We start from the raw sequence: 24,123 nt of genomic DNA on the forward strand, positions 1-24,123 counted from the left end.
TGTGATGCAATCTGCCTCCGAGCCTGTGTGTGTGTCCTCGCCATCCTTATTGCTCTTTAAAAGTGATGCCTTGTGTAACTGAAATGTATTGAAACTTTGTTGCAGTGTTTCAGGGCGTTTTCACACCTGTAGTTTGTTTGCTTTGTTCCGATTCAGGGATTAGTATGATACAATGTTGCAGTTGCCCCTTTGTTCGGTTTGTGTTCACACTGCAACATTTAACAGCGGACTAAATCTTGTAAACAAACGCCACGCGTGAGCAAACTGTTCTCTCATTGGTCCGATTTTTATGCGGCTATAAATAGGCTCTGTTGCTTTTTTTTTTAAGGTGTGGGGGATTGGGGGTGCGTGAACTCGGTCGGGATGTAGAAGGGGGTGCGTGGCCTAAAAAGTTGGGAACCGCTGCTCTAGTACAATGTGAAATCAGTGTGGGGTTAACATAAATCGGCTTTAAAGGCTAATGTAATATGTTTAAGACCTCAATTATGGGACCTAAACCTGCAGGGAATTTCAGCTCTAGCTGTGAAGATCTCTCCACATCTTTGAAAATACTACCGCTGCTATTGGTGTCCCGTGTCATTCATTCACTCATTTAATGGCATGCAATTAAGTTTATTAAATAAGCCTTTTCCCCATGTCTAGCTATTCATAATGACAAATTTGTAACAGTAATCACACGGTAGTTCTGCGAGCTTCAAAGCTTTGCGTGGCGAGGCATTTTTAAAGGTTTTTTTTAATCATCTACTCCTACTCTCATATGTCACATGGAGCGTAGGGCAGCGTCTGTGCAAGTGAAGCCCAGGGGGCAAAAGTGTTTTCACCCCCTGGTTGGTTAGATGGTGGAAATTGATCCTTTCATTGCATCTTTTGCCATTTAAAAATGACATTCTATGAAATCGTGATTGATTAATCGTTCAGCCCTTGTGTGCAGCACTTCCCCAAGATCAATTTGAGAGGTTCTCTTATGCTCAAAATAACATGAGAAGTTTCCCCTTGTCAGGGTAACAGTGGCTCTAAGATAGAGCGACTTCATAGCCGTTAGCCTTTGTTAGTGTGACTCCAACTATTTCTTGAAAACGCACACTTAAGTTGCTCTACTGGTGTTCTCTGAAGTCCATTTAGGGAGGATGTCCCCTGTCTGTGCAATCAATGCAATTTTGATTGTGCTTTGTCATCAATTATTTTTGCTAATATTTGTCAAACACTGAAGATGACTCTCCTCTCTCTACTCGGCAGGACATAACCCCTAGGCTGAGCAAACATACACACACACACACACACACACACACACACACACACACACACACTTATATAGAGCATGTGGGGGCAGGACTGATACAGACAGGTATGTTTCCCTGGCACCATGCTTACATTGTTTTGAATTGGAGGCTAGTGGTTGTAAAATGTAGATGCATAGCAATTCAATACTTGTAAATCAAAACTATTTTATCAGAATTAAAGATGAATGAAATAAAGTAGTCGGCTTGACTTAGTAGTTGTCTGGCGCTCATGTCCGGTGACCAAGCCACTTGACGCTCAGAATGAAAAGCAAAACGCGAATTGTTTGCATCCCTTCATCATTCAAACTACTGCTTATTCTCTCTTCCTCCTGTTGTGCAACAAAGGGCACATTTTTGAGGCGCACTAGTGGACCTCAAAATGAATTTGTCAGTATCCGTAAAACTGGTAGCAAAATATGTTTCCCTGCAAAGTTATCTATTGCCATTAGCTTCCAATTACCTGTTGCTCTATTGCTGCCCTACAGTTCTGTTGAAGTTTGTCGTATAGCAGCACCAGTAATTGGCTTTACCTATTGCATGAATAACTGTATAGATACCAGTAAGAAGCATTGGTATTAATATAGGTATCGATAAAATACAGGTATCGACACCCTTCCCTTTTGAAAACATATTATTTCTGGTATTTGCCCCTTTTATGTAGACAACAATAACTCCACCTTTCTCATGATTAACTAGGGGCATGCAAGGAAAGAACACAAATTGGCAGGTCCTCTATTTCAAAACCCACTGAAGACAAAATGGCAAGGGAGCATCTCACCCACGCTGCAAGGGCCTTCCTTTGCTTTTCTGTTGTTATTCACCATCCTGCACCGTGATTGATTTGTTGAAAAATCTATAGTAAAGGCTTTGTTGTTCTCTCCCATCAACTGCGCAAGCCTTTTCTTTTACTTCCTCCTCACTAACACTCTACCTATTTTTTTGGTCTTTTTGGTGACAGATTAAAAACTTTTTATTTCATTAGTTTTCAAAAACTTTTTGGGTTCTTTTCTTTTCAAGCATTTTTACTGGAGTTCAAGCTGTATTGTGCGGATGATTATCTTGTTACCTTGAGGCTAGTTGCAAACATACAGCAACTGGCATGCAATACAGTTATCAGAGCTTTATTTTTCTTTTTGGGGTTGTTTTTTTTTGGTTTTCGGAAAACAGCTCCCTCCCACTGCTTGAAATGATGAGACAGAACTGAGTTGTAAATGAAAACAAAAGCAATGCAACTTTAAAGAAACTGTAAAGGGACTTTACAGTAGGGGCAAAAAAAGATTAACGTGAAAATCATGTAATTCTTACCCTCTACATTTCTGAATTGGTTTAAAAATGTCTAAAATCTATTTTTGTCTGTTAATTACTACTAAGTTGACAGATAATTTCTTAGATGAGAAAAATATGAACAGTAATTATTTACTTAAATGAATGATTACAAATATTGAAGAGTAGTAAGTTTAGTCAGTTCGAGTCAATTTCCAAATATCAATAAATTGTTGGTTTCACAGATGTTGGAATCAAGTGGGTCATTTCACCACATTTAACGCATATCCCAATTGTAATTATACTGTCCACTGATAGAGGGTGCTTCCGTGAAATACAAAGCCTGTAGTCAAGCAACTGCTTTCAGAAGGTCTTGTCTTGGTCTAGCCAAGCCTCTTCCTCAACAACCCGCAACAAAGAGACACGAATGGCCAAAAGAGAAAACTGGACAAACACCATATCTTCCACGCAAAATAGGAAACAGAAAAGGCAAACCTATGTGTTCAATGTGCCTGGGAACAAAATTAGCCACGAAGGATTTCAACTTGAGTTGTCACTACAACATTACGCACAAACTCAAATATGTACACTAGAGCTGCCAGAGTCACCATCACAGATGACCTCAAAAGGAAAAATACACGACAGCAGAGCCGTACCCAAGCCACGACTACACAGGAGTTTTCTCTCAAGGCATCTCATGCCGAAAAGCAGTAAATCAAATGCAGTAGAGGCATAAATATGTATCTCACTGCATTTCTTGAAAAGACCCGCCATGCGTAGCTACTTTAGGTAGAGACGATTGGTTGAGGTTGGGCATTGACCTCGAGATTGTACAGGGCATAGGACCTGAACAAATCAGGCTTGGCGTTGGATGAGGGTACAGATGTGATGGATAGCCAGCTTCTCATATACAAATGAGTCATCCACAGCTCATTTGAAGTGCACAAAGAGTTATTGAAATTGGTAGCTTTGCATAACACTCCCAGGGCAAGGATGTTTTCCACATTCCTAAATGTGTTGTATGGCAGCATGGAGGCTAGTGCTGGGTGGTATACCATATTACCCAGTATACCGGTTTTAATTTCCCGAACTACATACATGTTTTATATACTGCTGCATCACAGAATACCTATGAGGAGCGCTACGGCCAGGGAAAGCTGCAAGTGCACTGAGAGTGGGACCTATCAATTGCGTACCCTTCTTACAATAACTTTATAACACAAAAAAAAAGAACACAACTAGGTCTCCAACAGGTACAACACCTTGCCACACAACAATTTGTGACACAAAAACTATTTGTAAAACTAATAATTGTACATTTAAATGTACACTGCCAAGCAGCATGCTGCGAGCAAGCAGCATAACTCCATCTCCGGAACTTGTGTCCAAGAGAAGAGCTGTGTCTGGAAGTTTTTTTGGTTTGAAAAAATATGACATAGCCACCATTGTTGCCGTCGCCTCAGCACAAAACGTGATGGAATACAGAGAGTGTGATTATGGTCGTCGGATTCGAGGCCATAAAACAGCAAAGCCAAAGTGTCACACATCGCTTGAAGAGGCATTTGCCCAAGGCACTGCATATGGTCCCGCCACAGACAGTCGAGAGAGACGGGTTCAGAGCAATGAATAAAACACTGGATTCAAGGTATGTTTTGTCGGGGCAAAAATACTTCAGCCAAACTGCTATCTCAACATAATACCAACTACATCGACGTACAGTGAACACTGACCTGTTGTCAATTTATAGTGTTCTGAAAAACATTTTAGTTTGAAAAGAAAGTTGTTGGCATAACTAACTTATTTAGCTTCAAGATCTATTTTTTTTTTTGTTATTTGATGCAGTTTGCACAATAAGAACTGTTTACATTCAGCAACTGTTTCATGCATTCTGGTTTCTTCAGGTATTGTATAATTTGTGGGGGGCCAAGGAAACTCTATAGTAATTTAAGTCTTCAGTTTATACATGATGACATTAAAATGTTTTTCATATTCCTGACCATAGATTAAGCCACCATAAACCGACATAAAGACCCAGTCATGCAACAAAAATAAAAAATAAAACTGTGAAATACCATCAAACCGCTAGAATCTTTTAAAATACTGTGATACCGATTTTCGGTCACACAGCCCAGCACGGATGGAGGCTTTGGCGCGATGGCGCAGCATCAATGCAAGGAAGATGCATTCAGGTTCCTCCAAAATAGCGGCTTTGACTGTCCAATGCATCATACATCAGGTGGGTAATGTTATCGCTGGCTAATTATTAAAAATATACATATTTTTGTATCATAGGCTTAATTTTATTTCATTTCGATCTTACAGAAGGCCCTGTGCGCCAAATTAATAAACTTCAACCATGTCATGGATTTGGTGAGCAAGGTTACCAATCTCCTTTGAGAGGGGAACAGGTCTCTCAATAATAGGAAGTTTGTAGCCTTTTAGGATGAAGTGAGCACCGCTTATGGGGACTTACAGATTCATACTGAGATCAGATGGAAGAGCTGCAGGAAGTGCTTTGAGAGGGGTTCTTCTGCGCTGCACACTGAAATCCCAATACGATACAAGTGCTTACTGCAGTAAACTAAGGCATACAGATTTTCTCTGCCACATAGCCTTCCTTTCAGATATTACCTTACATATTAATCACATGAATATGCAGTTGCAGGGAAGAGGCCAAACTGTATCGGATGTCTTTGAACACATGAACTCATTTCAACGTTACGAAGCCCCGTTCAAAGAACCATCCGACCATTCAAATTTGGCACACTTTCTTGCCTGTGAAGAGATGCGCAAAGATGTCCGAATGCAAGAAAACATTCCTCAAGTACAGAACTGACATAGAAACACTGCAGCAGCAGTTCAAGAACCCCTTTTTACACCATGCAGCCACGAATTACGTTGTTTACTAACAACCCCGACCACCCTCTGCTGCCGTCAGTGAGCAACCTTTGCAAACTAAAGTCAGACCTCGTTCAAGCAAAGCGAGAGGGAATTTCATTTTGGAGACGACTACCCGAGTCCCGCTTTCCACTCCAGGGATTTTGCAATCTCAATGGCCAGCATGTTTGGGAGCACTTACATCTGCGAAAGCAGCTTCCTCAACAATGAAGCACATCAAGGCAAAAGAGAGAAACAGGCTGACAGCCTTCCAGCACATGCAGATTGGATGCACAAACATTTACATTAAGTCTATTGCACAGCAGCAGGAGAGGCCAGAAGTATCTCATTGAGACAAAACTATATACTGATCCACCTGTGAGTGAGGAGCAATGGCTTTTGAGATAAATGCATGCTTCTTTGAAACATGTCATGGAATTGGAGGGGAGAATAGAAATGCCCTACAAGCAGGAGTATTAGTTGTTGCATGTTGGCGTTAACTTTTGTGCCATCATTGAATGATGATTTTTGAGACACCATTCCACTGAAATTATGGTACATCACTCAGGAAGGAAAACAGAGATATCAGTATAGTAAACTTTGATTACTAATATATATTTTGATCTTTTCATTAAATTAGTATAGCTATAATCTGCTAATTGAGTGATACAGTATCCTACTGGTGGAAGTGCATGGTCTCAATCAGGCCCTCTGGTATGAGCATTACGTTTTTGTGGCCCTCTCTATCATCAAAGCCCATCCCTGCCCTACAGTGAATCTGCATGAATGGCCAGGGGGAGAGAGGAGTGACTGGTGGGCAGTGGGCAGTGCCCACTGGTGGAGCCTCAAGCTTTCCAATGAGTGTAACACAAGTCAGGGCTGCGTAAAGCGATTGCTGAATTCCTTCCTCGTTTTAATAGTGTTGGGGAATATAAATATTGCCGGTCTATGTGGAGTACCTTCTCTGTGTAACGACAGACACATTTTTGTGGCGCTTTTGTGTGCAGCGCCAACCAGCTTACTGGCAACAGAGGGTTGACAGGAGCAAATTAGGCAAGAGCTTCAGACTGAGTGGGACCTCACAGCTTTATTTGAAGGCAGCTATGGGAGGAGTTTATGTGTTATGTGTCCAAGTGTTAAACTACTCTACGTTATGAAGCAGTATTCTCAACCCTGCCCAGTGTATATGCATGAATGGGAAAAGGTGAAAACAAGTAAGCTGATCCAACTCAGCATTCTAATACAAAAGAGATCCGTCTTTCTATTCAATTTCTATAAATCCTTTTAAATACAATTATGAATCCTTTTAAAAACAAATAACAATTTGAAGGCTGTATTTATATTTTAAATTACCATTATAGCTAGCTTTTATACAATACTGAAAGCTATATCATACTAATCAAAGGCTAGTAATCATGGCACATCATGTAATCGTGGCAATTAAAATTCTGTAGTCTGTGTCCACCCACACGCAGGTGATGCACATTACCTTCCACTAGACACTGCGACTTCCTCACCAACACGTTTTTGTAAGCCACTGAAGGATTTAAAAATATGCAAAACAGTTATATAACATTTCTAAATTATTAACTTCTTTATGTGGCTTAGACACAGTGTTGGAGATATAAATGCCTTACGTAAGGTCTTATATTATTAAAGAGGACAAGTTTCAGTGGTGTATGTGCTGAGGTCCAAGTGTGGGCTCATAATTGCTTAAGTGATCTGAGCTATTTTTAGTTGTAGCACCCCACAACATTGGCATCATGCAAGTTTTTGTTATTCTGGCATCCCAGTGGATCAACCTATCACTGAATATGATCTTCCCAAAACTCACACAGAGACAGTCCAAACTCTCGAAGATTGAATCACGGGATATGTGAAATGCCAGTGACAAAGATTAAGAGCCAGTGCTGATGATACTAGTGTTAGTTGATGGTGGATCCAACGACCAAAAACAAATGTCGGTATATAACCATTTACTCTGTAGCATCCTCTTTTAGTGAAGAAACCATAGGTAAAACTAAACTTTAGAAGTTTGAATTCTCAGCATTTTTAGCTTTTTACTTTTCAATGTTTTGGTTTATAACCAACTATTGGAAAAACAAATAATTTCAACTTGCAGGGGCACATCTTTGCATCAAGCTGCGTTGCCCCATGCAAATTTGACTGTAATTGCTTCTTTACATTCCACTTACAATTGCACCTGGCCATCCACTTAACAGACACTATAAGGTTTAAAAGCTACGAAATTAAAAGGTGGCATACGCCAGAAAAAAATTAATAATCCATTTCAATCCGAAATATTGATCTGATATATTACATTATAATATCTACACTAAACAGGATTTTCTTTTATCAAACAAGTTTTAAATTGTATCTAAACAAATTGGAAAAGTATAGTAAAATAGGGTACAGTTATTTATTTATTTATTCTGAAACTTTCAATTTCCAAGGGCAATAATAAACCATCAAGCTCAATTAAGACATTGTTTACTTCGCATAAAGCATTTTGGTACACTTTAGAATTAACTTGGTCTTGTCCATCTGGAAGGTGAGCACAAAGGTGAATTCACAAAGAATAGGTTGTGGCCGCTGATACTGTAAAACCGTGCATCATTTGCAACCGCTATCTGCTTAATGGTCTGATTCAAAAATGATATTGCGCTTATTATATTACAACGCGAATACGTGCATAAAGTTTTGCTGCTTTCACTTTTCTGCGTCTGATTGCAATTATCCATGTGGCAAAGTATAAATGTTCCCTCTGTGCAAAGATCACAGTAGGCTGATCAACGGCAGAGAGAAACTGAGAGACTGCAAGCTACAGGTCCTGACTTACTTACTGTCTTCTTTCATACTTTTTAAGCAGAAAGCGCAGCTGTTCCTCATCCATTGCGAGCTTTCAAAGCAACAGTTATCAATAGAAACTGAGAGTTGCTCAGTGCCAATTAGGACACGGTGTTATGAACATAAAGCGCAAAAATAGATATTTAAATAGTTCAAACATTTGTGTTATCACTAACTCTCTGAAGACTAATAATTTCACAGTTATTGAATGTGGCTATTATGGCAGATCTTTAAGAATTGAACTGTTTTTCAGGCTTATTTAAATGAAAATGTGCCAATTTTGCGCCAAATGAATGCATATTACCATACTTAAATATGGGCAAATAGCACAGGAACACTGAGAAGCTATTTGGTTGGCAGTGCATTTAAGGGTAGATTTCATCTTTTGTGGGTGCTTTGAGAATAACAAGGTTTCTTTTAGTTCTATTTTTGCAGGTTAGGCGCCACAAAAGCTGCACAACCCTTTTGTGAATTCACCCTTCAGTTTGGACCTCGGGAACCTTCACAGCAGACTCAGTTTGAGTGCATGCTTGTTCAACACGATGCTGCCTCTTCACAAATCAAGCCTGAAATATTCCCTTGTGTTGACCCGCTTAGTTCCTTTACCTGCAAAAAGCCAAAGACAAGTTGCTGATTGATTGTTTTCAGCAGGGGAGCAGTGATGAAAATATCTACAGTCCACAGAAGAAGAAAGAGTCAACAAACACAAGATAAACACACAAAGGCTAGTTTTTAAATATGCATTTTGTTCAAAATTGTAATTTGTGCTACTTCAGTTGACCCAATGCATGTTATAAAAATTATGAATAGTGAATTTGGTAATGTAATCGCTGTTCTCTTGTTGGTGGCCTTGCCATCGTCTCCTTGAAATATCATCAATAAAAGTTAAACGCTTCCATGCTGTGGGCCGATTAGCCGTGAGGTCTGGTGTGATCCTATCGCAAGATGGGCTCTAGTTTAATCGTCTTTATTTCTTGGTTCAAAGGCTTTTTTTCTGAACAGTTTACAAATGTGGGAATCTACACTTCCCTGGATGTTGTCTATGATGTGTGATCGTAAAGCGAATGGCCGACTTGAGTTTTGTACTGAATAATGCAAAGACTATGACACTTGGTTGGATTTTCTTTCTATTGTGAAAAAAACAAGCAAATCTTTTTTGGAACATGCCCATCTTCGAATTCTACCTTCATTTTGATCTCAACTACACACCTGTACAGATTTGTGACTGCATCTTGAACACTTGCAATGCTGTCACGGTGAAAAAGACAGACAGACAGAAAAATAACCAACTGGCAAAGTTCTTAAAACCTCCTCTGTGGTAGTTCTTGAAACAGTAGGACCACATTTTTCCATGATGACTCAACCATAGACTCACACGGTGAAAACAATATCAGCCCCGCTGTCTTAACAGTCAAGCCATATGAATTTCTCGTTTTGTGTGTTTTTTTCACCTTCTTCTATTCCGGTGGGAGAGCAATGCTCTCTTTTCCAGGAAGACCCTGATCACTTTAACACAGATTCCACAATACTACCATAAAGAATATGCGCCTTAACGCCGGTTTTAGCTTTTTCACACTGAACCAAACTACGGCTGCATAATGCTGCTCCGTTGTGTGATTTTAGATAGCATGCCGGCATTATGGGAGCAAAAGAGGCGTGAGGAGTGTGTAAAACAACAGCATCAGCGTCTGGTGTGTGTGTGCGTGAATGTAGTCCCGCCGTCGTTTACATTATTTACAAGGCCCTTTTTAAATGGTCGACCAGTCAGAATTTAGAGGACTGGATTAAGGCCATGTTCACACTATTGGCTCTGCGTGACAAAACACAGCACTCTAAATCATTTGAATGGAGTCACTACACAGCGGGGGTGCAGAGGGCTCTGGCAAAACAACGCTGGGTCATCCGGCATAAAAGTTCAACCAGTCTGAAATGTTGCTGCAATGCAACGTTATCCAGCATGGCACTCACCAGTACCTCGAACAAAATACCCCCAACAACACAGCCCCCCGCTGTGCTGTTTTCTGTCTGAATCTCAACTAAAAATGGTGATGTCATCTTCCTACATAGCTAACTACCTACATCCATGAAAAAGAATGGCAACAAGTGTGGATGAGATGAGCAGCTACTGGAGTCTCAGAAATAACTTTTAAATTGGCAGATTTCTTCAATCGACAACGTGAACTGCTCCTAGCCTCTGCTACCGCAGTCAGTGATAGCATTACTCAAAGCACATGCAATTTGTTATAGGATTGGAAAATAAAACATTTTTAAAAAAGAAGGCAGAGAATAAAATGTTCAGATTCTACTATCCTGATGTGGCATGGCACTTAAATAAAATCAACAATGTGCATACAAACAGTTAATACCATATCTCATCAGTCTGTTTGTGAGCCCATATGCACACATGTAAATCCAATTGCTTGCCTTACCGGGCTTTTCAATAATGCTTGGTGCCTTTTCAGATTCATAACATTTATTGTGGGCACAACTCCTGCGTAGCTTCAAGCGCAGGGAAGTCATAGCAACAACAGGAATGGTAAAAAGCAGAGAATAGCGAGGCTCAACATGCAGGAGACAAATCCCATTAAAGACATCAGGGAACAGAGGGTTACTTTCATAAGCTAATGCTTTTAAATAAATGTTAGGAGGTGAAATTATTCTTTTTGTACTGTACAACTGGGTTCAGATTCACACTGACAGTCAACAGTTTGCACTGAGATTTTACTTTCCTCAAGAAATGGGAGTACAGAGCAGAGAGAAAATCCTCTAACCCTGTTGTGTGGATGCACTGCGTAGGCTGCCAGGGTCTTTTACTCAGGCTTCCAATAATATTGGTTAATTGCTAGATTTCTCTAGCTTCTCTCAACTTGCATCACGAGTAGGCGTGGAGGAGTTTACAGCAGGGGTATATTGCTGCTGACAGAATACAATGTTCTCATTCTCTATCTCTCTCTTAATTGTCATTCCCTGCTCACAGGCACATTTCTCTGGCAGATTCCCTTGAGAGAGAGGTTTCCCCAGAATCTACGTAAAAGGATTCCTTCCCACGCCATGGTCTTAGGAACATCTCATTTTCATCCTCCCGCGTCTTGCTCATGCTCACACACACTCCCTCTCACCCTGGCATTGTGTCCTTGTGTCTCCCTGTTCTCTCACTCTTGTGTTGTGTTCTCTCTCTCTCTCTCTCTCTCTCTCTCTCTCTCTCTCTCTCTCTCTCTCTCTCTCTCTCTCTCTCTCTCTCTACTTTTTAACTTCTCTGGGCTTCTCTCTACTTCCCGCCCCCCCTCTCCTCATATCTTATAGATCCTCCGTGGGAGGCAGCATCTCCTTCACACTGCAGGCGTGGGCTCTTACTCTGACAAATGACACGCCGGGCCCACCAGCTTTGCGTGGGGGGAGAAAAGCTTTAAGTTAAGAAGGAGGAAGGGATTTGATTGGTTGGTGAAACTCAGGGGCTGTATCTTGGCGAGCAGTATTTGATCGGGCTCAGAATATGCAAGAAGTGAGAACCACAGGAAGAACTGCAATACTACATCACACCTACAGTACGTTTTAAGAAATAATGACCACAACACTGCTCAAAATGGTCAAGCTGTCAGCAGCAACAATAAAAAATGATGGGAAATGCATTTAGAATAAACATTTGTCTAGACGGCTTATAACATAAGCATTTACTTGTGTTTTGGTCTAGTTGATGTTTTACAATAAATCACTTACGAGTGTTCCTTGGCTAACTGCTGGGCCAGAGAAATGGCTGTAGGATCTCGGTCTAAGGCCAGGACTGTGACTTCATGAACCATATTCAGTATTTCTTTGGTATGACCGCCACCTCCAAATGTCATGTCCAGGACCACCTACATGTGAGAAAGCAAGAAAACAACACATTCTTCTCACACCAGGAGTCCATATACACAATTAATCATGATCTTATCTTCACAATGTTAGTTTACAAGTGTTTAGTTCACAGTGGTGCACTGATAAGTGTTATTTTAAATCTGATTTTTTCTGAATTTGTCTTATCTCAGTATTTAAATGTTAACTTCGGTATTTCTAAAGCTGGACCCTATTTTCAAAAAGAAAATAATTTTTTGAGCGAGAGCTGCAATGGTATACAGGGCAAGCTTGCAACGTCACTTACATCAACTAAAATTGCTTTTTTTTGCAACAGACATACTCTGATTGGTATTATAAATGTCTTGTTCGAGGAGAAGTCTCAATCTTAAATCTCACAAGGTGGCGTTTTGCTGGAAGTCAGCAGTGAAAACGTGAGTGCCCGCCAGGCAGAGTTTTCTGTGTTGGTGTACGGAAAGCTTAGCTTAGCTTTATCAAACAGATTGGCTGAATATTTAGATGATTTTGACAATGTGGATGAGGTTTTTAAATGTATAGTCCTGTTTAAAGATGTTAACAAAGAGGATTGCAGATGTATCACCTAGCAGGCAAAACATCTGACCTGTCGGGGAGCTACAGCCAATGAGAGTGCAAGACATGTATTGAAGCAAAACTTGGGGGAGGCATCTCTTACTAGTCGTCCAAAAAACTGAAGACTTTTGAGCACTTTACAGAAAGATGGAATTTCACAATGCAATCAATCAATCAGCTACCAAGCTGAATCAGACAGATCCCGAGGGGCCTCGTCTCTTCATCAATTTAGTTGTGAACTCATGGTCTGAACAGCTCACTCAACGTTGGTGAAGGGGCTGCTTATTTCCAGTGCAGTGGGGAACCACCACAATAATGTCTTCAGAAAGTTGATCATTTTAGAGCCAGTGATGAGCAATGTATGAGATCACCCCGAAGCACCTAATTTGTCTTCTTAATAAGACAGTCTTGGAAAAACACAACTGTACCACTGAGTAACGCCATAGCAATGGTGCTACTCACTGCGCCATCAACATGCTAGCTAGACCCTTCCTCTCAGGGCCATTTGATACCGTCCTAATCTTAAAATTTGCTTTGCCGGTCTGTGTGGTATTTTGGTAAACTAAACTCTTGGAACAAATGCCTAGCAATAATGGATTAACTCCTTAAAATGTAGATTAACTACTTTAATCAATCCTTCTCCAGGATTTTTTATACATGCCGCCAAAAACATTGTCTATTATAGCCATTTGGTTACTCGAGTAGAGAATTTCTTAATTTATCCTAAAACAAATAAAAAAAAAATGTAAAAATGCCTCTGGCTATTTGCTGAACTAACTTTTTGGTTGGTTCCAAGAAAGATGTCTGAGACAATGATCACTAGAGCACTCTGCTGTATAAGTAATAAGGTTGAAAATCAGCTAAGGATACTTGTAATTTGCACTGTATAGCATTCACTTTGTATTAATGACATCCCATCTTTACAGTTTATAGAACTATTTCAGAATATGTCCAATACCTGCCAACCACTCTGCCACAACATCTTAGCTTATCAGGCAGCTGTAAACTCAACAAAACCTCTCCTGTCCAGGCATATTTCCTTATATATTTCCTGACTGCCACTGCTACAAAAAAAAAACCTGCACTGACTGAACAGTCTGAGATTGTTTGAATAATTTGTTGGATTATGCTTTACTTTGTATTTTTTAAATGCCTGCTCTGGGATGTATCATAATGTCAGCAAATGACAGAGAAAAGATGTAAAATGACAGAAAAGGAAATGCCAGCTATTCCCGACAAAAACATTAAACATGTCGATTGATAGTGACGTTGAAGGTGGGGTGTGTGCGTGCATGTGTGAGGGAAGAAGTGATCAATGGCGGTTCCCTCTCCTTTCCAGCGCACAGCAGCAGATGGGGAGGGGGTGTGGGCTAGTGGGATGAGTCACACGCATAATGAACCTGCCTGTTGTGCTATTCAATACAAAAAAGGAAAAGGAAAACAGAAACACAAACAGCAAAGTAGGCTGGCTTTTATCGAAACAGTCGACACAAGCAACCAGGAGACAAACTGGTCCTCTACTGGAGTGTGCAGCACTTGTCACAACAATGCTTTGTCACATTTTATGGAAGCTGTGGCCCAAATACCAAAGGTAAAGCTTGCTTTTTTTCACTGTTGCAAATGCAGACTGCCAACTGATGCTCAATATTCTTCAAGGTTGGTTGGTTGAAAATATAAATACTTCACATTTGTATCGCTGGTGCACTGAGCAGGGACACTATGCATCTGTATAAGGTTTTGTACAAGTTTCACCCCTTTTACTCACTCAGACACACACCTAATAAACTAAGCTACAAATTAAGTGTGTGCAAAACAAAAATGGAGAATTGGATGTTTACAAGGTCATTTATAAAGTAAATTGAAAATCTAGTTCCCCTGCCCTGAGGGAACACAAGCTTCTTCAAAAGCCCAGAATGCTGTTGTGAAAATCGTCCCTCTTTTTTAAAAAGCCTGCTGCTTTTGCCACCAGATGGACAAAACTACTTCTTGAAAATATTTGCTGGGAATGGGTTTGGCATTTGCGAGGATGATTGACATCAAACTTGGTAGTGAGTCATTCACATTGATATTTCATACGGAGGGGTGTCAGCGAGGCTGTCACCTAGACCAGGCCTCCCTAGCGAATGCAGCAGTTTGGAATTGAGCCAGAACACAACGTGGGTCATCTCAGTCTCTACATGCAGAGATGATACTCCAAATACAAGTAATTACTGAAGTCTGTGTTTTGTACTCCGTTTAGGGTGTGTAATATCTGCCTTTCCCAGCAGAGGGAATAGGAGAGTTAGGAGTGGTCCAAGTGGTGCAGACCGACAGTGAAGCAGCAAGGTGCTATAACTTAGGACACTTCAGCAGTCACCCCATAGCATTCTTAATGAGAGCTTTTCTTCCCAAAAAGAAAAATGTAAACACATTACAGTCTCTCATTCGCTATATTAAAACAATAAAACAGGTTAGAGCATCTATTTGGAGTGATTTTACAAACATATATGATGTGGGGAAAGGATTCTTTTTTTTCCTTATTGAGAATTTGAAAACATAATACAGCTCATACAACAGTAAATAATATCCTGGCCATGTGGAAAAAGGGGCCTCATCTCAAGTCGTCTTATGGTTGAATTCATTAGGAAAAGGGGAACAGGAACCTGAGAGAAGGCTGAGTACTCACCTAAATCCTACTTGTGACTCCCCAGCCCAGGTCAGTTACAGTGGGGGATCTAAAATGTCATTGAGGGGAGTTTTTACAGATCTTGTTACACTAACACATAGACCATTAGGGAGACAGATACACAGGTACAGGATCGCTTTTCTTGTCGCGTCCGTTGCCATGGCAAGAGTGGAGGTAACCGGTTTGCATTTCTTTCTCTGTCACACAAAGTTCATGGCGAGATACAAGTGAACACAAATTTTAGCCAGTTTGCGACACAAGAGCATGTTATGAACAGATGACGGTGGAGGTTATGATTACGGGAATGATGATGGTTTTATCGACTTCGGAGAGCAGCGAAGTGTCTGGCTGTTGCCTTAATGCACTTGACATCAATCTCACACTTAAAACTGCTGCTTTGCTCAAACAATATCAAGACTATCTGACAATAAAATCACTTTTGAACCCCCTTATGACAACCTCAGTATTTCTCTGATATCAACCTTTCTTAAAAAATGTGTAAAGAGTCTGTAAAAGTGTGTTTTTCGTCTCTCTACTTTATTTAAACGATTGGGATAGGTGTGTATATTAGTCGAGCATGTAGGAGGTGGAGGTGAGGGTGTGGTGCACAAAACAGATGGCCAGTGAGAGCAGACAAACTCCAAAGGGCATGAAAGCTTCCCGCAATTACTCTGTCAAGAGATTATATTGATGGTGATCAGCGACGTCGGAGAGACACGCAGCTTTTTGCCTCATCTACCTAAATTCAAAGTGTACTAAACATACTACCTGTGTGTCTGAGAGTGAGTAAGAGAGAGTGAGTGAATGGGTGAGTGAGTGAGTGAGTGAGTGAGTGAGTGAGTGAACAAGTGATACAGGAGCACAAAAATGTTGACAAAACTCTTTGCCAGAGGGCTGCTTCCAAATGCCTCTCTTTATGTTAAGATAATCTCTCTTTTGTCAGAGGAATGCAGAAGAGTTACGACAAATACTTTCATTCCTCGTCTATTCAGTGCTGTTTGCACTCTTTTGGCACAAGTTTAAATAAACGGCTCTTGAGGAGGTATTTGAGCTAGTTAGGACAACACAAACCTACACAGAGAAGAAAAACTGCATTCACTAATTTGCTTTCAAAAACACCAATCTGGAGTTTGGAGGTCAAACAAATAAGTGAAAATCAACGAATCCTATTAGAAAAGACAGTAGAGACTTAACAAATATATATATTTTTTTATGTATCCCCTGCTGCGTATGCCAATTAGAAACAGAAATGAATCATAGGAGTTCTGTGAAGAAGGACGAAGTGACCCAGCTGTTACAGAACTTCATCAGAGCTCAAATAAGAATCATTAAGCCATGGTGTTATTCCATGTTTTTTTTTTCACAAATAAGGAAATATGGTCAGTTTTTGTGTGGGATTTAGGATTGTAAAAGTCAAAACTGCAACTTATTTGTGGGAGAATACAAAGAGATCATACAACAAGTTTGTTTATGTGTAATATTTGAACATTTTAGATAATAAGGCATGTGATTATTTACATTACATTTACATTACATTACAGTCATTTAGCAGACGCTTTTATCCAAAGCGACTTACAATTCAGTATCTATCTACCGTAGACGCAGCTACGGGAGCAATTTTGGGGTTAAGTGTCTTGCTCAAGGACACATTGACATGAGACTTGCGGAGCAGGAGCCGGGGATCGAACCGCTGACCCTCTGATTGAAAGGCGGCCCTGCTCTCCACTTTACAGGGTGGCAACGCCTGCTAGTCCCACAGTCCTTCAGTCCAACACTTTGGTCTACAGTTTAATGTCATGAACACTAATGAAACGATAAATATCATGAAATTTGGTGTGATATTCATGGTCCCCAAAGGATGAGTTCTAATTTGGTGAACTTTATCATTCTAATTGTGGGTGGCATATGATTAACTGTGTGCTGGTGCTGAGCAAATAGGAAAGGGATTAAAAAAATTAAAAAGGGCTGTAAAATAAAAAAATGTTCAATTCACTGTCTCAATTGTTTTAAAGTAGGTTTTTAGTAGGTGATTTTTGTATATGAAATTGATTTGATTTTGATCTGTCCCACTTGTTGCATCTGGACTACAGACAATGATTTTAAGCCTGGCCCTTAAGAAACGATCTGCTGCCTTTAAATGGGTTGAGAAGGGGTGATTTGATTAAATGGTGTTGAAGTGACTGTGTCCACCTATATAATGTATTTATTCTACTTTTTTTTAATCTTTTGGTTTTATCTCAGTCGAGCCCCTTTTATTCAGATTGCACCATGCAGATTGCCGTTTCTGCTCACGTTTTTTAAACAAGCAGGCTTGGCCACATTGTTTGTTTAGCTGGAAATGCTCCCCGACCTACAGACATGTACGCACAGGTATAACAAGGCTGACAAAGTTTTAATACTGCTGGGGATCAAACTAAATCTAATGAAGGCATGATTCTACATACAGAGCTACCATCTAAAAACTACTGACATGTTCCAACACACTTCTGAGAAGTTCACAATTAACTAGTTGCAACTAATAACTCATTCAAAGAGGCATGCTCCCAAGATGATACAAGACCCACATTAATGTCTTCAGTTGGTTATTTTGTCCTGCCAATACATTAAAAAAACATATTCCACCTATAATCAAATGCCACTCTTAAAAGCAATAGCAAAAACTCCCATTTGAGACCACCATGACTATTCAATTATCACAGCTTTCACCAAATACATTTTTGAATAGTCAGCTCTTGATCTAAACAACCATAAAACACTGCTGACACGGTTTTGTAGAAGAAGCAAAAGCAAACAGCAAATGCAATTCAAGAATCTTCCCATGAGGACTGGGGGAGTGAGCGGCTGACGAGCCATAGACTGACATAGACTAGTAGTAAATATGTATCAAATACTGCACAGCCATATCCACAGAGACACAGAATGAATAGGACTGTGCCGCTTTCAATGGCAACCATGGACACTGAAAGTGAGGATCCCATTAAAGAGTTGATGTACGTAACTTCTGAGAGAAATATCTTCAGCTGCTGAAGTGTCTGACTTTCTTCACGATAGCTTTCGTTCTAGGGGCATATAAAGTCAGGAATACTAACTGGGCAGTCTATTTTGCCAGTGTTTTGTCTTTTCACTGGAGACATCCCTTTTTTGGATTGGCTGCAACAGGACATAGGCTATTGGTCTACAGAAGTGTGTGCTCTCAGTGTAGCACAAGGCAGAAGACATACTGGAAAACTATCTAAACAATTTCAGGAAGCTGGCTAGTCTGTCTGTCACGGTGTCTCCCAACACCATATATAGCCAATTTCAGACACAATCTGTTATGAAAGACATAGTTAAATGTCTTTATGTTCCTTCTGGTGTTGCCTTGCTTTAAGCTCAGGAAAGATTCATAAAGGTTCATAGAGCCATGGATATAAGGTAGCTTATTTGCTGTATTTGTGGAGAAGCAAGAAAATCAATAGTGTTGGTCAAATATGTGACATTTGCCAAAGTAAAATATTGTTTAGATCTACATAAGCGGCACAAAGTAACTTTGACATGTAAAATGAATCAACAGTAAGTTAAAACTGCTTTATTACAGTTGCTACTTGGTTAGAAGAAAAAGCACTTCAGACAGGAAAATACACTCCATGTATGTAAACCATTAATACACAATGAAATGTCCTGTTTAGTAAAGGGAAACCCACTGCCATCCAAGCTAGTCCTTAGTTTGTCATTATTATAGATTGCAAGGAAATCCCCATTCAATAATATAATGCCTCCAGAAAAATGAAAAGTCCATAAATAAAAATCCATAAAAGAAAGAGCACCGAAGTGAAGACATTTCAACAACAAACTTCTACTAGCTCACTTTATGTCACACAGCACTGTAATGCAAATGTATGGGTGACCCCCCCACAGCTTGTCTTTAACAAACACAACATCTCTCTGATGACTGTACGAGGACTATGATCATGATTCTACCTGAGCATGCATGCACTACATGGTTATGTGGCTGATTTGCTGGTCACTGGGATGAGGAAAAAAAATTATTAATAAATAATAATAAGGACATAAAACTGCTATAAACTAAATTTAATTTGACAAAATAACAGCAGGATACTTGAACAAAGACAAGAAATAACACCTTTAAACAGGAAATGGGATGACAAACAATTCTAATGGTATGCAAGCGAGGCTAGCTTTCCCAGAGAGCTAATTTGAAACTGTTATAGTCATGTGTATTTTTTTCAAAGATAATATAGTATAAACTTGTTTCTCATGTGCTTTTATTTTTCTAATACAAGCAGGGGCTCTGGTTAATGAGGCTGGACCTATCTGAAGGCTCCTGGATGGCAACCATAAAGTGAACTGAAGACTTAATCTAAAATGATATTATGATCAGCTGTTGTAAAGGTTTAAGACTATTGATTGATCCTCTTGCTTTCAGCTCAGGTGGATAATTTTTTGCATTTTGAACATAAGTGTGCCATGATCGCTGTCCAAGGTGCTGATCCTTAGACAGCCATGGATGTGGGAGCTGTCAGAGGACACTCAACATTGTCCCTTAGGTTAGGTAAACTGGTGACGAACAAATGTGTTTTGCCTGTAGGTGTGAATGCATCACTTTGAATTGTGGGAATGAGCCCCACAACAGAAATACCACTCACCTTCACTGTACTTGGGTGGCAGTAGATTTCTCAGAGAAACATATCAACAAAACTTGACACATGGAAATCAAACTATGGCCTGATACCACTAGAGTCGGAGGTATATGTTGGGTCATGTTTGTGGGTGAAGTGAATCCTAAATGCCGCTTCCCAAACAGCTCAGCAACACAAAAAAAGTATTTGACAAAACTTCTAATATTGTTAATTTGTTTTTGCCATGAATGCATACACTCAGTGGCCACTCTATTAGGTATATCAGGACAATCTATTGTAATCCAATACTATTGCAATCTAATGATACTATTCAGTGCCACATTATACTAAGGAGCAAACCTACAACAACACTGTTGTCAGCTTGGGCCGATTTGATGGTTAACCACAACTGTAATCATAAAGCCAGTCAGCTTATTGGTTTTAAATGGATAGAGATCCAACTGTTATTGAAACTTTGTCTATTTAAATACATAAGCAGTTTGGAATCAGTCTGCAGAAACAGCAATGTTGCACACAAATGACCTGCTGGTGTTACCAACTAAAATGTCAGTCAACAGTTTAGAGCCCTGATTACGTATCACTTTATCACTATTTAGGGTCACAATCGCTGAAGTAGGATACCAAGCTAGAAGTCCTAATGACTCCTAATTTAATGGATGGATGGGTGGTTGTTTGTCTTACTGGAATGATTGCATTTAAAGATATTGTTTTAACTCCCTTGCAAGCCCTAGATTATGTGGCTTGGGTGCCGATATCACCCTGTTACATGACGATGGACTTGAAGATAGACTGTGCAACGTTATCCAAGCCCCTGGAGATTTTCCCAGATGTTATCAAAAACACCAGTCCCTCCCTAGCAGCTTCCTTTACATGATGTGCTGCTCGATTATAGAGTGATCTTGCACCAAAAGAATCTGAATCGATACAGTGACAACAACCAAGTCGATTTAGATCTTGAACGGCTGATGATATATTATGACGCCTCTTGTAATGTTTTAATGTAACCATCGCTCCACTCACCCCAAGTCAAACACAACAACGTCCTCAACCCCCTCACGTCTTCTTCCTTTTCCTTCTTCTCCTTACGTACTCTTTTTCTCCCCACCACTTTCAGATCATTTGTACCAGCTCTGCCTACTGGATGTTCTACAGTTACATTTGTTATATTTTTCAATTAAACTCTGACTGCAAAGAGGAAAACCCTAGTCCCTGTCCTCTACATAAAGCCCATGTCAAGCATCCGCCCACTTCAAGGACTCCTGGCTCTTACACCACAGTGGTGCTGAGGAGATCCCTGGAGAAACACGGATAGCAGGCACTTGTATCTTCTCTGAAACTATGAGCCAATAACTCAATATGTACTGTATGTGGGCAATCCAAGGCAACGATTAGTCTTTCTGCTGCCTTATAGGCTGCCTGTGTTCTGAAAAAGTAATCTGAAAGTAATTGCATTTAAAAAGAATGAGTAATTCATCTCGCTTCTTGGAGAACTATCTAAGTATTATACTTTTTTTCTATTAAAACTAAAACATATTTTAATGTGCATAGCAACTTTAAAATCTCTTCTGGAGGATTACAAAATGTGGCGATGTGTGTTTCCGTTTGAATTTGGGGCCAATGCATGACCAAAACATCCTAGATGCAGAGGATTATGATTTGCACTGCAAATCACATTATCAAGTAACAGTATGTGTCCAAATGATATGAATATGGCATTTTTACCTATCTTTCAAGTTGTAAACCTTTGCAAATACAGTGATTTACAGGGGATGGTAAAGCATTGTGAGGATCTGATTTGGAGGCCATGAGTGACAGCTGGGGAAGAACTGATTGGATACTGAAAGAAATGGAAAGGGAGGGACCTCTACTGTGTGCATGAGTCATCACTCTCCACCCCCACCCCCCCAGCCAAACTGTCTGTTTTTGTCTTGCAGGTTGGAGATTTACTGAGCTACATTTTCTCTGCTGGAAAGATTCATTTTCGCATAAAACTGAATGCAGACTTTAACAAGGAAATTATTGAGTAACATCATGATTCAAATGTGCAGGTGCACTACAACAAATATCTAGTGACTGTTATAGAAATCTGTCTGCTAAATCAAATCTAAGATACATTTTTTGAGATGGTCCTTTATCAATATAACTGGCTCAAACTATAAGGATTTACTAACTAAAATCACAACAACCTAATCCAGAAAACAGATTCTTCAGTATACTCTGCATTGTGGCTCCAGGATACACAGCCTTACTTCAGCACAGACTACAGCCCCACTTCTGTGCTCTGTAGCTGTCGTTCATGATAATAAAATGAATGTTGCCCAGAGTCTAGGAGGTTAGTTTGGGGTTGAAAATAGGGGCCAGAGGGTTACCATGTATGAAATCCTCCTCATTACTTTGACTAGCCTGGTCAAATCACGATTGTCATACCTGAGCTGGTATGTAAATATCCATGAAGACTGAACTTTATTTTACATTTTACTTTCACAAACTGACATTATTATTTCAGTCTATGAGTTATTTGCCAAAAGGAGGCTTTGGCAAAACTTGCTAATGCAATATTTAAGTCCTCCTCCAATCAAAAATCAGTTTTACTAATTGTTCCTTCTCTTGGACATTTGAGCTTCACTGTGCAGAATGACATTTGCAGAGTTTAACACTAGATGGCTGTTTTCATGTCCATATGCTGGAAAGAGAAAGTTGTGCTCATTCTAAGTCTATACATATGATTATGTGACATCACAACTTGTTTGGTAGCCAATCTTGGTTCAGTTTTCAATTTATGCAAGTGTGATGTAGAGACAGGAAACCTTCACGGCACAAACAATGAGAATGGACTTTTCAGTTAAGTAGGAGACAACTTGGGTTTAGCCGTTAAATGTTTTAACAAAAACAATTAGCATATTCTGGATTTTTCAATGAGGGAGAAGGAGTATATGTACCTTTAAGAAATGTGACAATCATATCGGACACAAAATCCACGTGCTTTTAGTGCATGTTAGTGCATGTTAGTGCATGTTAGTGCACGTGAGTATGTCCCACTGGTGAGCTCGCGGCCGCCGCTCTGCTCTGCTCTCATACAGCGGGTACAGCTGATAACACCATCCCAACTGACGGCGTCTCACAATCCCCCCTCAGGTTAACACTATTAGCTCCATCAGCACTGAAGTTGTTAGCCAGCCCACCGACGACATGTTGAGAAGCACTCAAAATGCTCCCTTGCACCTTTAAAAGAACGCTGAAAGAGGAGGAAACTCTGAATATTGCCACTCCTTGCTACAACATTTTGCTGCCCTGTACGTCACACTACCTCTAGCTGTGGTACTGAATGTAAACATAAGCCTTTTTAAGCAGTTTGAACAAACAATGCTGTCATGCTTCTCAAGAGGCCAGTCTCAACTGAAAATAGAAACTTCTTGTTTAATCTGGTTGTCCAACCTCATATGCTGTTATTCTGACATTCCTACAAATGCGTTGTTGTAAAAATACAAAATATAGACTGCTAACTTTCAGTGGATAGGAAAAGCCACAAACTGACAGAAATGCCAAAAGGCTGTTTCTTTGTTTTAACAGGAAACAAGAATTAAGGTCAAATATGATGCAGTGGATCTATTCAAAATGATTACATGCTTCATTGCTCTTCTTCACTGCTCTGAAGGATTTCTCTTCAGTGTGACACTACTGTCAATACACTGTGCCAGGGAAACAATGCAAAGTATATAAAGCCCGAGAGAAAGCAGAAGTGAAACTGAAAAGAGGGGGTGGAATCATCTAACTATATTCACAAAATGTAAAGAAGCATCAGGAAAGATGACTTCCTCTCCTGAAGGTGAATTTCATGGTACTAAAGGAAGACAAAAGAAGAACAGGGCCAAGTCCATTAGGGAGTGCAAAGAGGAGCCGAGCTAAATGAAGGATTCGTGGTGGAAGGCATGGTATTAGGGAAAAGACTTCTAGGCATTTAAGAAGATGCTTCCAGTAGTTTGAAGACTATGTATACAATACAATTTGAAATGAAAAGAACTAGGGAATGGGGCGGGGGCAGTGGACAGTGGCTTGGGGGAGGGGGTGTGCACTGAGGAAAGCTTCACAGTGCAGCGCTATGCTGATTTTTGATTAAGTTGCCCTGGGC

At 40.0% G+C, this 24,123-nt stretch overlaps 1 protein-coding gene across 1 annotated transcript in view; it reads right to left on the reverse strand.

Moving 5' to 3' along the window:
• Positions 1-24,123, reverse strand: part of mettl15 (methyltransferase 15, mitochondrial 12S rRNA N4-cytidine) — a 44,954-nt gene that overhangs the window by 11,143 nt on the left and 9,688 nt on the right. Inside the window, exon 3 of the mRNA XM_068730885.1 lies at positions 11,985-12,121. Coding sequence (XP_068586986.1) covers positions 11,985-12,121 — 137 coding nt within the window. The remainder of the gene's footprint in view (positions 1-11,984; positions 12,122-24,123) is intronic.

Source organism: Cebidichthys violaceus, unplaced genomic scaffold (genome assembly GCF_023349555.1).
Source record: "Cebidichthys violaceus isolate CVI_PGR_0920_01 unplaced genomic scaffold, fCebVio1.0.p SCAF_5, whole genome shotgun sequence".
Lineage (NCBI taxonomy): Eukaryota > Metazoa > Chordata > Actinopteri > Perciformes > Stichaeidae > Cebidichthys > Cebidichthys violaceus.